This window comes from Saccoglossus kowalevskii, chromosome 7 (genome assembly GCF_978046115.1).
Source record: "Saccoglossus kowalevskii chromosome 7, keSacKowa6.1, whole genome shotgun sequence".
Classification (NCBI taxonomy): domain Eukaryota; kingdom Metazoa; phylum Hemichordata; class Enteropneusta; family Harrimaniidae; genus Saccoglossus; species Saccoglossus kowalevskii.
Window position 1 is genome coordinate 8,181,255 of NC_140647.1, and position 16,453 is coordinate 8,197,707.

Sequence of the window (16,453 nt, forward strand, 5' to 3'; positions counted from 1 at the left end):
CATGTACATGTGGCTATTATCCATTCACTACATACATTGTACATTACAATGCTATCATGTACATGTGGCTATTATCTATCCACTACATACATTGTACATTGCAATGCTATCATGTACATATTATCTATCCACTGCATACATTGTTCATTACAATGTTATCATGTACATGTGGCTATTATCCATCCATTACATACATTGTACATTACAATGCTATCATGTACATGTGGCTATTATCCATTCACTCCACACATTGTACATTACAATGCTATCATGTACATGTGGCTAATATCTATCCACTAAATACATTGTACATTACAATGTTATCATGTACATGTGGCTACTATCCATTCACTACATACATTGTACATTACAATGCTATCATGTACATGTGGCTATTATCCATTCACTACATACATTGTACATTACAATGCTATCATGTACATGTGGCTATTATCCATTCACTACATACATTGTACATTACAATGCTATCATGTACATGTGGCTATTATCCATTCACTACATACATTGTACATTACAATGCTATCATGTACATGTGGCTATTATCCATTCACTCCACACATTGTACATTACAATGCTATCATGTACATGTGGCTACTATCCATTCACTACATACATTGTACATTACAATGCCATCATGTACATGTGGCTATTATCCATTCACTCCACACATTGTACATTACAATGCTATCATGTACATGTGGCTATTATCCATTCACTCCACACATTGTACATTACAATGCTATCATGTACATGTGGCTATTATCCATTCACTACATACATTGTACATTACAATGCTATCATGTACATGTGGCTATTATCTATTCACTACATACATTGTACATTACAATGCTATCATGTACATGTGGCTATTATCCATTCACTGCATACATTGTACATTACAATGCTATCATGTACATGTGGCTATTATCCATCCATTTCATACATTGTACATTACGATGCCATCATGTACATGTGGCTACTATCCATTCGCTGCATACATTGTACATTACAATGCTATCATGTACATGTGGCTACTATCCATTCACTACATACATTGTACATTACAATGCCATCATGTACATGTGGCTATTATCTATTCACTACATACATTGTACATTACAATGCTATCATGTACATGTGGCTATTATCCATCCATTACATACATTGTACATTACAATGCTATCATGTACATGTGGCTAATATCTATCCACTACATACATTGTACATTACAATGCTGTCATGTACATGTGGCTATTATCCATTCACTCCACACATTGTACATTACAATGCTATCATGTACATGTGGCTACTATCCATTCACTACATACATTGTACATTACAATGCTATCATGTACATGTGGCTATTATCCATTCACTCCACACATTGTACATTACAATGCTATCATGTACATGTGGCTATTATCCATTTACTACATACATTGTACATTACAATGCTATCATGTACATGTGGCTATTATCCATTCACTCCACACATTGTACATTACAATGCTACCATGTACATGTGGCTATTATCCATTCACTGCATACATTGTACATTACGATGCCATCATGTACATGTGGCTATTATCTATTCACTACATACATTGTACATTACGATGCCATCATGTACATATTATCTATTCACTACATACATTGTACATTACAATGCTATCATGTACATGTGGCTATTATCCATTCACTACATACATTGTTCATTACAATGCTATCATGTACATGTGGCTATTATCCATCCACTACATACATTGTACATTACAATGCTATCATGTACATGTGGCTATTATCCATTCACTACATACATTGTACATTACAATGCTATCATGTACATGTGGCTATTATCTATCCACTACATACATTGTACATTGCAATGCTATCATGTACATATTATCTATCCACTGCATACATTGTTCATTACAATGTTATCATGTACATGTGGCTATTATCCATCCATTACATACATTGTACATTACAATGCTATCATGTACATGTGGCTATTATCCATTCACTCCACACATTGTACATTACAATGCTATCATGTACATGTGGCTAATATCTATCCACTAAATACATTGTACATTACAATGTTATCATGTACATGTGGCTACTATCCATTCACTACATACATTGTACATTACAATGCTATCATGTACATGTGGCTATTATCCATTCACTACATACATTGTACATTACAATGCTATCATGTACATGTGGCTATTATCCATTCACTACATACATTGTACATTACAATGCTATCATGTACATGTGGCTATTATCCATTCACTACATACATTGTACATTACAATTCTATCATGTACATGTGGCTATTATCCATTCACTCCACACATTGTACATTACAATGCTATCATGTACATGTGGCTATTATCCATTCACTACATACATTGTACATTACAATGCTATCATGTACATGTGGCTATTATCTATTCACTACATACATTGTACATTACAATGCTATCATGTACATGTGGCTATTATCCATTCACTGCATACATTGTACATTACAATGCTATCATGTACATGTGGCTATTATCCATCCATTTCATACATTGTACATTACGATGCCATCATGTACATGTGGCTACTATCCATTCGCTGCATACATTGTACATTACAATGCTATCATGTACATGTGGCTACTATCCATTCACTACATACATTGTACATTACAATGCCATCATGTACATGTGGCTATTATCTATTCACTACATACATTGTACATTACAATGCTATCATGTACATGTGGCTATTATCCATTCACTGCATACATTGTACATTACAATGCTATCATGTACATGTGGCTATTAGCCATCCATTTCATACATTGTACATTACAATGCTGTCATGTACATGTGGCTACTATCCATTCGCTGCATACATTGTACATTACAATGCTATCATGTACATGTGGCTACTATCCATTCACTACATACATTGTACATTACAATGCCATCATGTACATGTGGCTATTATCCATTCACTCCACACATTGTACATTACAATGCTATCATGTACATGTGGCTATTATCCATTCACTGCATACATTGTACATTACAATGCTATCATGTACATGTGGCTACTATCCATTCACTACATACATTGTACATTACAATGCCATCATGTACATGTGGCTATTATCCATTCACTCCACACATTGTACATTACAATGCTATCATGTACATGTGGCTATTATCCATTCACTACATACATTGTACATTACAATGCTATCATGTACATGTGACTATTAGCCATCCATTTCATACATTGTACATTACGATGCCATCATGTACATGTGGCTACTATCCATTCGCTGCATACATTGTACATTACAATGCTATCATGTACATGTGGCTACTATCCATTCACTACATACATTGTACATTACAATGCCATCATGTACATGTGGCTATTATCCATTCACTGCATACATTGTACATTACAATGCTATCATGTACATGTGGCTATTATCCATTCACTCCACACATTGTACATTACAATGCTATCATGTACATGTGGCTATTATCCATTCACTGCATACATTGTACATTACAATGCTATCATGTACATGTGGCTACTATCCATTCACTACATACATTGTACATTACAATGCCATCATGTACATGTGGCTATTATCCATTCACTCCACACATTGTACATTACAATGCTATCATGTACATGTGGCAATTATCCATTCACTACATACATTGTACATTACAATGCTATCATGTACATGTGGCTATTAGCCATCCATTTCATACATTGTACATTACGATGCCATCATGTACATGTGGCTACTATCCATTCGCTGCATACATTGTACATTACAATGCTATCATGTACATGTGGCTACTATCCATTCACTACATACATTGTACATTACAATGCCATCATGTACATGTGGCTACTATCCATTCACTACATACATTGTACATTACAATGCCATCATGTACATGTGGCTATTATCCATTCACTGCATACATTGTACATTACAATGCTATCATGTACATGTGGCTATTAGCCATCCATTTCATACATTGTACATTACGATGCCATCATGTACATGTGGCTACTATCCATTCGCTGCATACATTGTACATTACAATGCTATCATGTAGATGTGGCTACTATCCATTCACTACATACATTGTACATTACAATGCCATCATGTACATGTGGCTACTATCCATTCACTACATACATTGTACATTACAATGCCATCATGTACATGTGGCTATTATCCATTCACTCCACACATTGTACATTACAATGCTATCATGTACATGTGGCTATTAGCCATCCATTTCATACATTGTACATTACGATGCCATCATGTACATGTGGCTACTATCCATTCGCTGCATACATTGTACATTACAATGCTATCATGTACATGTGGCTACTATCCATTCACTACATACATTGTACATTACAATGCCATCATGTACATGTGGCTACTATCCATTCACTACATACATTGTACATTACAATGCCATCATGTACATGTGGCTATTATCCATTCACTCCACACATTGTACATTACAATGCCATCATGTACATGTGGCTACTATCCATTCACTACATACATTGTACATTACAATGCCATCATGTACATGTGGCTATTATCCATTCACTCCACACATTGTACATTACAATGCTATCATGTACATGTGGCTATTATCCATCCACTGCATACATTGTACATTACAATGCTATCATGTACATGTGGCTATTATCCATCCATTTCATACATTGTACATTACATTACAATGCTATCATGTATATGTGGCCATTATCCATCCACCACATACATTGTACATTACAATGCTATCATGTACATGTGGCTACTATCCATTCACTGCATACATTGTACATTACAATGCTAATCATATTTTTAAGGAGAGTGTGGTTTTTAACTTTACCTTTTTTTCATGGGCTTTGTTGCCTAAAACAAAGAAAGAAAACAAAGTATAAGTTCAATATTCCTACAATACACTAATTGCATTACATAGTCCTGTGATGAATTTTATAAAATATATATAGTTAGAAAATGTCAAGCGATACAAGTCTGCTGACAATCAAAGTGCAGTTTAAGTTGTACATTTCAAGTTGGAACAATATCTGTTCATGCATGCCTGAGTACCAGATTCACAATCACAGAAATGCTCGACTTTTTTATGAATTTTTAACATTAAAATGACCGCCATTTGGCCATCATGAGCTGGATAACCAAATGAATAAATATGCACATGTGTGACATGATGTACAATGGTATATGTAAAGTTTGAACATGATCGGTCAGGATATGTCAGAGATACATGTATAGTTCTGGAACTGCATTAGTCAGCCATTTAGAATCTGATCCTAAAAACAGACATGCATCGAGGGCCCATTTATGTATAATGTTCGTAACTAGTTTGAACGAAACATCCATACATAACAGAAATCCAGACCTTTATTTTGATGAAATTTTAACATCAAAATGGTCACCATTGGGCCATCTTAAATTGAGTTGTCAAATGAATACATGTGCATATGTGCTCTATGATGTTTATACAAACAATGTTGGAACAAAATTGTTTAAAACAAAATGGGTACCAAATGACCATTTTTAATCTGATCTAAGAAACAAAATGACACACCGGGTACATCAAGGGCATATGTCTGATGTTTGTATTAAATTTCTGTTAGCAATGCACATTTCAATTAAAGAAGATATCATTAGGAAATGAACAAATCTGAGCAAAGTCTACCTGAGGTACCTATATGTATAGTATCAAAGCAATCAGACTTGCAGTATTTAACTGTTTTAAAATAACAAAAATATTCACCAAAAAAAAAAAATTTAAAATATCATCATGAAATGAACAAAAGGTACATTTTCAAGTGTAAAAGCATCAATACAAAGGCATGTAGTTGCCCATGAACAAAGGAGATTTTTACAACATTGATGACACGAACGAGCCTTATCATGTTGTGGAATAAAATGTAGGTTATTTTATTCAGTTTAGCAGACTAGGATGTACTTTTTAGAACCAATAATTATAAAAATAATATTGTATTATCAATTTAATACTTGTATAGAACTAAAGTTCTATTTTAAAAATAATTGGAATATTCACAGAGAAATATATATATTCTTGAAGTTGTTCATTACTAATGTTTTAATTTTAAAACTTGAAAATTATGATAATAGTATTTATCACATATGACATCCATGATGCGAGGTGACACTTTGGTAGTTGACATCCACGATGTGAGGTGACACCTTGGTAGTTGACATCCATGATGTGAGGTGACACCTTGGTAGTTGACATCCACGATGTGAGGTGACACCTTGGTAGTTGACATCCACGATGTGAGATGGCACCTTGGGAGTTGACATCCACGATGTGAGATGACACCTTGGGAGTTGACATCCACGATGTGAGATGGCACCTTGGGAGTTGACATCCACGATGTGAGATGGCACCTTGGGAGTTGACATCCATGATGTGAGATGGCACCTTGGGAGTTGACATCCACGATGTGAGATGACACCTTGGGAGTTGACATCCACGATGTGAGATGACACCTTGGGAGTTGACATCCACGATGTGAGATGACACCTTGGGAGTTGACATCCACGATGTGAGATGGCACCTTGGGAGTTGACATCCACGATGTGAGATGACACCTTGGGAGTTGACATCCACGATGTGAGATGACACCTTGGGAGTTGACATCCACGATGTGAGATGACACCTTGGGAGTTGACATCCACGATGTGAGATGGCACCTTGGGAGTTGACATCCACGATGTGAGATGGCACCTTGGGAGTTGACATCCACGATGTGAGATGGCACCTTGGGAGTTGACATCCACGATGTGAGATGACACCTTGGGAGTTGACATCCACGATGTGAGATGACACCTTGGTAGTTGACATCCACGATGCGAGATGACACCTTGGTAGTTGACATCCATGATGTGAGGCAACACCTTGGGAGTTGTCAACATAGTTTTCATCTGAGCCATATAACGGACCCATGCTAGCATATGTACATGTATATGAGGAGATCCTCTGTGCTGAAATTCCACTCTGTATATATAGTCTTGAATTGTTCCTAGAAGACTGTGTGGACTTTTCAGTACAATTTCAATGAACTGCTGCACCCTTTCATTGAAGTATCTAGCACATGTGACTGGGTCAGAGCTAACAAGCCTTGTAACAGCATTCCATGTTAGCTTTTGTTCCAATAAATTGTTTGTGTAATCTTTCTTGTCAATCAACTTTCCTAACATTATAATTAAATCATTTCACTTTGTATCTGCAGCAGACAATGACATAAACCATGTTGTAAAACCAAGCTGGCTTATGCATACCACAATATCTTTCTACAGTGATCTAAATATGGTGGAGAATTTATTGTGCGGAAAATGTTGTAACCTTCATCAAGCTTTGCTATATTATTTCGTGTACCGGTATTTTCATTGAGCATCTGATCAGCAGTATATGTTTTGCCCTTACTCTGTACTCTTTTCATAACAAGAGTTCCTTTGTCTGCAACTTGCTTAATCTGAAACTTTTTAGCTTTGAAAAATAGATTAGGTACATTGTTTGCCACTCTACAATCTTCGGCACGAAGTTCCCATTTATAAATATTACTATAGTGCAGTTTAACCATGCTTTCATCACATTTGCGCCTTTCACCACTGTATATTGTCGGAAACGATAAAACCTCAGCATCCTTATCTTGAAATAAGCTTAATGGAGTCTGACCTTCACCTGGTGCAAATGTTAATGTTTTGTATCTATCAATGTTTTCCTCATCCATCTTGGTTACCTACAACATTGCTATCTTGGGTTAGTTGTATTTTGAATTTCATTGATTTTTTGTAACCAACAGTTTTCATCGATATTAATGTTTGCATTTTTATACAGATCTGTTTGCATTAGATAATGTAAAGCACAAAGAACTGCCATAGGCCTCACATTCTGTTTTATTACAGCTGTCTTGTATGCTCGCTTTCTTTTTAACCTCATGGATATTGTTGCAGCTTGATCATAAAATCGTGGCAGAGACTGCAGTCGGTGCGACATCAACAGATACATTGACAACTGATCCACAAAGCTGCAATTTGCCTCCTCTTGGCAACTCGTAAAGTGTCATGAACGGAATTCTTGGTGAAATTAATCGTTCTTCAAGTGCATGTAATGACAATTATGACTTTCACATGAAAACCCAAATCATTTACAATCTTGTAACTTTGTTTTGTTTTATAGATTCTCTACATATGTTGTATAAACATTCTTTTTGCATCAACCGATAATTTGCCAGTAAATCAAGACTTATCTCAGCTGTTATATTCGGTAATGCAGGTATCTGAGAGACAGAGTGATAAAACCAGGTCTAGTGACAGCATGTACATATATAAATGGGTCCAAGAATATTCATGTTCTATGTATTCTGGATTATTTTGTATATCTGCTATTCGGTGTGCCACACTCATTTTCAAATTGTCTGACAATGGCGTTTGATCATATCCGAGCTTTTGCAACTCTTTCAATTTCTTTATATGCAGCATTTTGTCTTTTTCAACGTTTAATCTGAAGTTCATTCAAGCTAAAATTTGCCTGCAATCTGTTTAGGCGTTTACGACCACGATCTTTTTGCTTCTCCACATTCCTAAACAAATCAGGTTGCCTGGCATCTTGCTTCCGTTTAACTTCCAATTTCCTATATCCGGGATTTTGTCTTGCTTTTTGTTCAAGTTTGGCCTCCATTTCTCTTTCTGCAATCCTGAATTCATTATGTTGCCTAGCTTTATGCTTACCGGTACTTTCAGATTCAATTCTCTTATATTCTAATTTCTTACATTCACGAGTTTGTTGAGATGAAGCTTACTTTTGACTGAAAAGTTTGTTGCTTCTCAGTTTTCGTTTATATTGTCGATTATACAAGCTCTGCTTATCCTGCAACTTAAAATAATTGGCTATCAATTGATTTTGGTTTAATAAATTCTGTGCACTTGTATCTTTACAAGAGATTGATAGGCATTGAAGATCAAATGCTTCATCTCTTGCAATATGCCAGAATCAAATAAGGCAAACAAAAACTGTAAAAGATCAGCTATTGTGCGAAAGCACTTCACCATGCTTCTGCCTTCTGGGTGTATCAATCCATTTGGTCCATGACTATGTGAATCAAAAATGGCACTATTACCATGTGGTGTTTCAAATAATGCCAAGCTATAACCTCCAACAATGACAATAATAGTAGAACATTTCCTGAAAGCTTTACTAGTAGCTTCGCTCAGTGTACAAAACACGTCATCATGCAAGTCTATTTCATACCTGTATAGCATTCTCTTTTCTCAATAGTATACTCGTAATAATTTACTAGGCAATTCACTTATCAATATTTGAGGATTTGCATATTTATTATGTTGCAATTCAGTCACAACAGAGTGATACAGGTAATCTTCTTTACAGAGAATATAATCTACTGGTAAATTATTGAATGTCATTGAATTTTGCCCTTGTAATATACATAAACAAACTAATGCATTACATTGTACACCTCTAGACCTTGAACTAAATATTTGGCTTTCTTGGTGGAAACTACCAGAGATAGACTGTAGAGCAGAGTCATTTTTTTCCATACACTTGATAGTATAGTTCTATCATTGGTACTTTCAATTATACTATTATCTTCTGGCGTAGTGGTATTTTTGGAAACACTTGGTTTATTTGCTACATTACTTTCTGTGTTTGTTCACTTGGTGACATTGTCATAAGCAACATTATAAGTCGTTTGTGTACTATGTACATAATATAGTTCAGAGAAATTTAACATTTCAGTAACAGTTCTGCTTTTTATTAGGGAGAGCAGACTACAAGGCACTGTTTTTTTGTATGAAGAACAGATTCCAAAGCACTTTTTTTTTAGTGAGGACAGACTCACTGCTGCTGTTCTGAAATTAAACAGAAAAAATAATTATAAAACATTTGTTAAATATTTCTATAATGTATAATTGTGTATACAATTCTGACAATCATAAGCAGTGTTCTTTTGCAATAAAAATGAAGCTCTATGGTCAACAAATTAAAGTGTTATGACAGTCAAATTGAGTGATGGACACACAGCCCTGTCAAGTAGTCTTACTTACGAAATTTACTCATATCTGTCAGCACTTGGAAATTTTAACTCAAATCAAGTCAAAATAGACAACCGGTAAAATACCATGTTATACACTGTTGTCTAGCGCAAATTTAAAAAATAAAAACATTTAAGAGAGAATCAAGATATACTGATGAAAAGATAAATATACAGAGAATGAAAAGAGATATAAAAATTGTAAATTGCATTCTCCTGTATTTATGGAGTTCTTTCATCTGGGAGTATCCTGCTGTTATCCAGGACTTTTGCTTTAAATAATTAAATTCTGGTAAAAATTGTACCTGTCTTTTAACAGCAGACTTTTTCCAATATTTTTTTCGAGGCATATTGTAAGCTGCAAAAACATAATTCATTTCTAGAATTATTGCAACAAGTTCATTCTCAACCTAAAGTATCACTTGTTAAGCTTTAGTTGAACAGAGTAATAACCAAAGAAAATATTAAATATTTGTTAATACATCCAATAAAAATAATAAAGTAAAATATAAATGTACCTAAAAATATGTAACACTTTATGGCTTGCGTTCAAGGGTTTAAAACAAAAGTTGCCGGTTCATCCTTGACACTCCACGTTTGTAACAAAGTAAAGACCTCAATTCCCCAAAATCCTAATCTACTGACTTCCTGTTTCGGTTCGTCTGTGAGAATAATTCACTCAATCGTTATTTTTACAGACAATATCAAAATGGCACGGCGTATTTGTCCAAATTCATACGTGGCACGGAGCAAATTTACATTCTCTCAGTCAAGCATACGTCACACACTGGTCAAAATCCCCCCCCAAACATTGCCAGCAGCTAATCACACACTAGCTTTCCCTGACGATAATACTTAGCAACGTTATTTCCCCCACGCTAACTTGAAAAATCTTTTGTTTTTGTCTCGTTTCGTTTCCGGTCAAAAGAAGTACATACATTATGTAAATTGTATTTAACAAATAATCTACCACAAACATATATAATCATCGGAGGAATAATGTCACGAAATTTAAAAACACTAAAGTTCGACAAAAGTATTATTGTCGATGAATGTCACATGGAAATTAAAATCACGTCACGCGAAAAAGTAAGACGTTTTTTTTTCTCGGAAATATCCGCTCAAAAATACACAAAACCAATGACAAAGGAACTGTGAGTTATTATGCAGTATATAGACGCATAAATAGCCGATAACGAACATATTTAAAGGTATATTTGATATAAAACTCTGAACTTACCATATAAAACGAAAGTGGCAAGAATCTGAAGAAAAAATGGCCGACTCGGTGGCTTTTGTTTACCGCAAAGGTTTCTGGGAAATGTAGAGCACCATCAATAATATTTCTGGATTCAACGTTGATGGCGCATTTTCCATGAAAAGTGCAGAGGTGGTTTATAAGTATTCTACTTATTAAATTCGGGTAAAAAATTTATCACATTTGCAGAATTTGTGACTTTGTACTTACCGGGGGTATTTAGAATTGTAAAATCCCAAAAGAACATTGTCCATAGGAATCCACTTCGAATAATTTTCAACAACTACAAATGCCTGTTTTATAACTTATTTTTTTAATAACTCAATTTTGAGATACATGTACAAGACTTTTTTCCCATTCAATCCACTGGTAAATGATTCAGGATGAGCATTTTCTGAACAACATAAAATAAATCAAGAAAGTCTGATAATCGTGATAATTGATGCAAACTACTTTAAGATCACAACACAGGACATTCAATACTAATTCAATAATTGTTATTATTTTCTTTAAGATTTAATAATGACCTCAATATATACAAAGCATCACCACAATTACTTCAATTAAATGCAATTTAATGATCTTTACACGCCACTATTTAAATGTGAAGTAAAAGATTTTGTTATTATACTGACACATCCCATATCTGGAGCCAATATACATGTTGTTATTTTGTATAAATTATCATTTTATACCATTCTTTTTCTGAACCAGAGGCCAATTGTTGACTTGCCTTGCATTTATATATTGTACAAAGATAAAGAGGGTGACCCAAAGATTGGCAAGGGATTTTGCGTGTGGAAGATGTAAGAATGAAGTTAGAAGGGTGGTGGAACAGGAAGAAAAGTTGTGTGATGAGGTTGAGACAGTGAAGGAGTTTACATACCTGGGGGACAAGGTAAGTGTGGGTGGGGGGTGTGAGGCGGCTGTGACAGCTAGAGCAAGGTTTGCTTGGGTGAAGTTTAGGGAATGTGGAGAGCTACTATATGGGAAGAGATTTCCCTTGGAGATGAAAGGAATAGTTTATAAGAGTTGTGTGAGATCAGCATTGCTGTATGGGAGCGAGACATGGTGTTTGAGTGAAAATGAGTTGGGTATTTTAAGGAGGACAGAGAGAGCGATGATGAGAGTGATGTGTGGGGTGAAGTTGATGGACAGAAAGAAAACTAAGGACTTGATGCAGATGTTGGGTTTGAAGGAAGTGGTAGATCGGTTGGCGAAGGCAAATGGGGTACGTTGGTATGGGCATGTGCTGAGGAGGGAGGATGGGCATGTATTAAGAAGGGCCCTTGATTTAGAGGTGAGCGGTCCAAGGAAAAGGGGAAGGCCAAAGAAGACGTGGAAGATGCAAGTGGAGGAGGAGAGTGGGAAGGTTGGGATGAGGGATGCTTTAAATCGTGCAAAGTGGAGGTAAGAGCGATTGCCACTAGTTTAAGGTGGATCCGGCCACCCTCGTCTTCGGGGACCAAACCGGATTTAAAACTCATGGACTACTACTACACAGTATAATTCCAATAAATTTACATTTTAATCTCCCCATACTGCAATGATACATATAGTTAACTTTATTTGGAACTGTTCAGGATCATGAATACAAGTAATTTAAAGCAGATTTTGTTTCTACAAGTTGTAATAATTATAAAATAATACTTAATACCATCAGTAATTGTGTTCACTATTTTATGCAATCTGGTCATGAAAAGAGCAAATCTTAGACAGGCTCCAACATAAAATCAAGATGAGCTGTTTTCAAGATAAAAAAAAATACATTTGTATCACTTTTTTTGACAGAATTGAATATATCATCATGAAGTGAACAAATCTGAGATGTCCACCTAAAGTATATTATAGTATCAAAGTAATTGGACTTGCTGTTTTCAACATGAAATTGAAAATACCACTTTTTACCAAAAATGACAAAAACATTCATCAAAATTACAGGATTGAATATATTATCCTGAAATGAACAAATCTGAGTGCACTCTACCCAAGGTACATATACATCAAGTATCAAAGCAATCAGGCTTGTAGTTTTCAAGAAGAAGTCGAAAAAAGTAAAAAGTTGACACAGACAACAGCAACGGACAATCACACAATGTCGAAAGCAGAGCTAATAAAAAGAATCGCACACCTGTGATAAAAAAAAGAGGGTGGGATGGATGGGAGAGAAAACCAGCACATCCGAGTACTGAATAAAAGAGGCCCAAAAAAAACAAGGTTTATTTATTTATGCTAAAAGATCAGCATAATCAATATGATTGGTCACAATCAAAATATGCAAAGGGGCCCTCTAGCTCCCTTCTATTTAAAACTCGTTAACATATTAACTTTGTCATTTTTTGTTGGGTGATCCAACAATCATTTTTATAATAACAAGTCATCGTTAATGACACAGTCCCCGTCCAAAATTTTGTGATCTGACATATTAATTTGATGCTGAAGTATCATTGAGATTAGATTGAAACCATTAATAGGAGATGGATTTGTAAAAAATTATGATTTAGTGCTTTTACACGAGAATTGGACATTGGGCAGTCGTATTGAAACAAAATTTAAACAGAAACGTTTATTGCATTCACGATAAAGTAGCATGGGTACCATGACAAACAAGATGGCCGTCAGTCGTCCATATTTGTTTGAATAACGAAAAAAGATGACGTGCACCTACAACCCAATAAGTATGATCATCATACCAACTTTGATTCAAATCGACCAAGTCATCTCCGAGAAACTGCTGCGAACACGTTTAGACATCAGAAATAGCAAATTTTACATCCAAAACGACTGCCAATCTGTCATTTTTGCTCCGATCATAAAGTAACTTGACACACATATGTAAGACATTATGTATTGTCTTCGTGTGAAGTTTGAATGAAATCTGTCAATGGGTGTCCGAGATATAGTACGTACATACGGATAGACAGACAGATGAAACAAACCCAAATTAATAGTCCCCGTTTTCGGACTTTGTAATAGCAGGATTATATGGTATCTATCATTTTGTCAGTATGCTAACAGTGTTAAGTTATACTTGATTTTGTAGTGTTGTTTTGTGTTCTTGTAGTTGTAATTTCAATATGTCTGTTGTTTAGTGTTAAAAGTCATTTAATACCCATAAAATGAATTGATACTCAATTCATATGTGTGAAGTACAGCCATATTACGGTAGTGTAATGCTTCTATGTGGTTGTATATCGTAATAAGGTAAAAGTTAATGTGGTATACTCACAGATTCTTGTTTTGAATCATCATCATTTCTGTTTACATACTTTTCATTAACAGATATACGCTTTCTAAGTGGAGATGGCCGACTACACATGAATGAATGAAATGAAATGAAAACAGGTTATTATTCTATGTAGTATGTAGACAAATGTGACCTACATATGATGCCACAATAAAAATTATCATAACAAATATATTGACTGATGCTTCCGGGTTTAAATTCAGTCACAAATATTATCCACTTCTGTCACAAATTAGTTTTAAAATTATGATTGAAAATTGAAAAAATATTAAAGATTTTGATTTTGTACGTTCTGGTCAATTGCAGAAAATATCATGAACAAACAGAATTATCAGAGAGCGTGCATGTGCCATTCAAGAATTATTTTGAAGTGCAAAAAAAAAAATTGTGTACAAGTACTACACACATTCAGACGAACAATGCATCCTCTTAAAAAGTATTTGACTTAACCAATTCTAATCATGGAACGACCTCAAAATGAGGACACAGCAACCCAGTTGTTGTTAATGATTTGGTGTTTGAAACAATCTGGTGGTGACAAAAAGTTGCATCTCTCCAAGTGTCACAAAACAAAATTAAGTTTGCTTACCTTCGGTTAGCCATGCAAGATGGCATGTGATCAAGCAACAGCTTGACATAATTTTGTTTACCACTCTGCTCAGCAAGAAACAAGGGAGTCAACCCTAAACCATTTCTAAGATATAAATTTGAGACAAAGAATGTAATGTAAGAATGATGTTCAATATGAACACAAAAAGTAGTTGAAAAGTTACTTTGATATTAGAAAGAGAAAGAAAACAAGTCATTGACAATGCACAGTCTCTGTGTGGATTTATTGGTAGTAAATCTCAATGTTTAAATGCAGTGACCCCTTGCTAAGTAGCAGCTCAATAAGTCGTGATTAATTCTGCTGTGTTTTGCCAGCAGTTTTGAAGTAAAAGAACTAATGTTTCGATGCATCTTGTATTTAATTGGTCGTTAAAGGGCTGGAGGAGTAAAACTTAACACTTGCTGTCCGTCAATTACTGAGATACACTGTACATAGGGTGACAGCAGTCTGACTCAAGGTGTTGACGGGGTTTCAAGTCGCGACTTTACGTACTTCTTGGACAGTCTGACTTTGATCTAGCTTGTAGCATTAAATTTTGTTGTAAAAGTTGACAAATTTCAGTAAAAGAACATTATCTATTTGTTATTAAAATTTCACTTGATTTGCAGACACAGGCAAGTTTATCAAAGCAGAAATGCTTTTATATACTCACTCCACACCAAGTTTACACTTGGCTTCCACTATGCGTTTAATATCAGTCAACATGCCATCTTGCTGAACCATCTGATGAAGTGCAGTATCACCATTTTTATTCTGTGTATCTAAAGCTCTAAATCTGCTTTCTGAAATCAAGAAAATATCATCAGACAAAATGCAAACAAGTATGAAATATGGTACATCATCAGCTCAATGATCGAATGGGTTCGGAGAAGAGAAAACACCAGCTCACTGATCCAATAGTTTTAAAGAAGTGACAAAACAGCAGCTTAATGCACAATCTGAATTCACCTTGAACTCTCTCCTATGCACAACACCCATTTTCGCACAAATGGGAATGATTTATCGTGTTATTTTTGAAAAAAATATTGAAAACAAGCCATGCATGGCTCAGTCCCTGTTAGTTATCGAATTTAAGATATTATAGTAATAATATAGTTGGAATATAAACATGTCAGGAATATGATTATGATGATTAACATTAAAATGA

General features: G+C 35.0%; 1 protein-coding gene and 1 long non-coding RNA gene across 3 annotated transcripts in view; both read right to left on the reverse strand.

The window, feature by feature from the left end:
- The window catches only part of LOC102810282 (uncharacterized), a 45,502-nt gene that overhangs the window by 11,543 nt on the left and 17,506 nt on the right, over positions 1-16,453 (reverse strand). The window contains exons 4-7 of the mRNA XM_085501032.1: positions 15,959-16,088; positions 15,286-15,390; positions 14,679-14,760; positions 4,974-4,996 (exon numbers count right to left, since the gene is read on the reverse strand). Coding sequence (XP_085357158.1) covers positions 4,974-4,996; positions 14,679-14,760; positions 15,286-15,390; positions 15,959-16,088 — 340 coding nt within the window. The remainder of the gene's footprint in view (positions 1-4,973; positions 4,997-14,678; positions 14,761-15,285; positions 15,391-15,958; positions 16,089-16,453) is intronic.
- Positions 9,443-11,505, reverse strand: LOC144359991 (uncharacterized). Of its 2 annotated transcripts, XR_014929883.1 has the most exons (3): positions 11,432-11,497; positions 10,497-10,549; positions 9,443-10,009 (listed from the first exon to the last, which is right to left on the reverse strand). It is a non-coding gene; the product is annotated as an uncharacterized LOC144359991 (long non-coding RNA). The 2 variants fall into 2 exon arrangements; XR_013422118.2 differs by lacking the exon at positions 10,497-10,549 and having other exon boundaries at positions 11,432-11,505.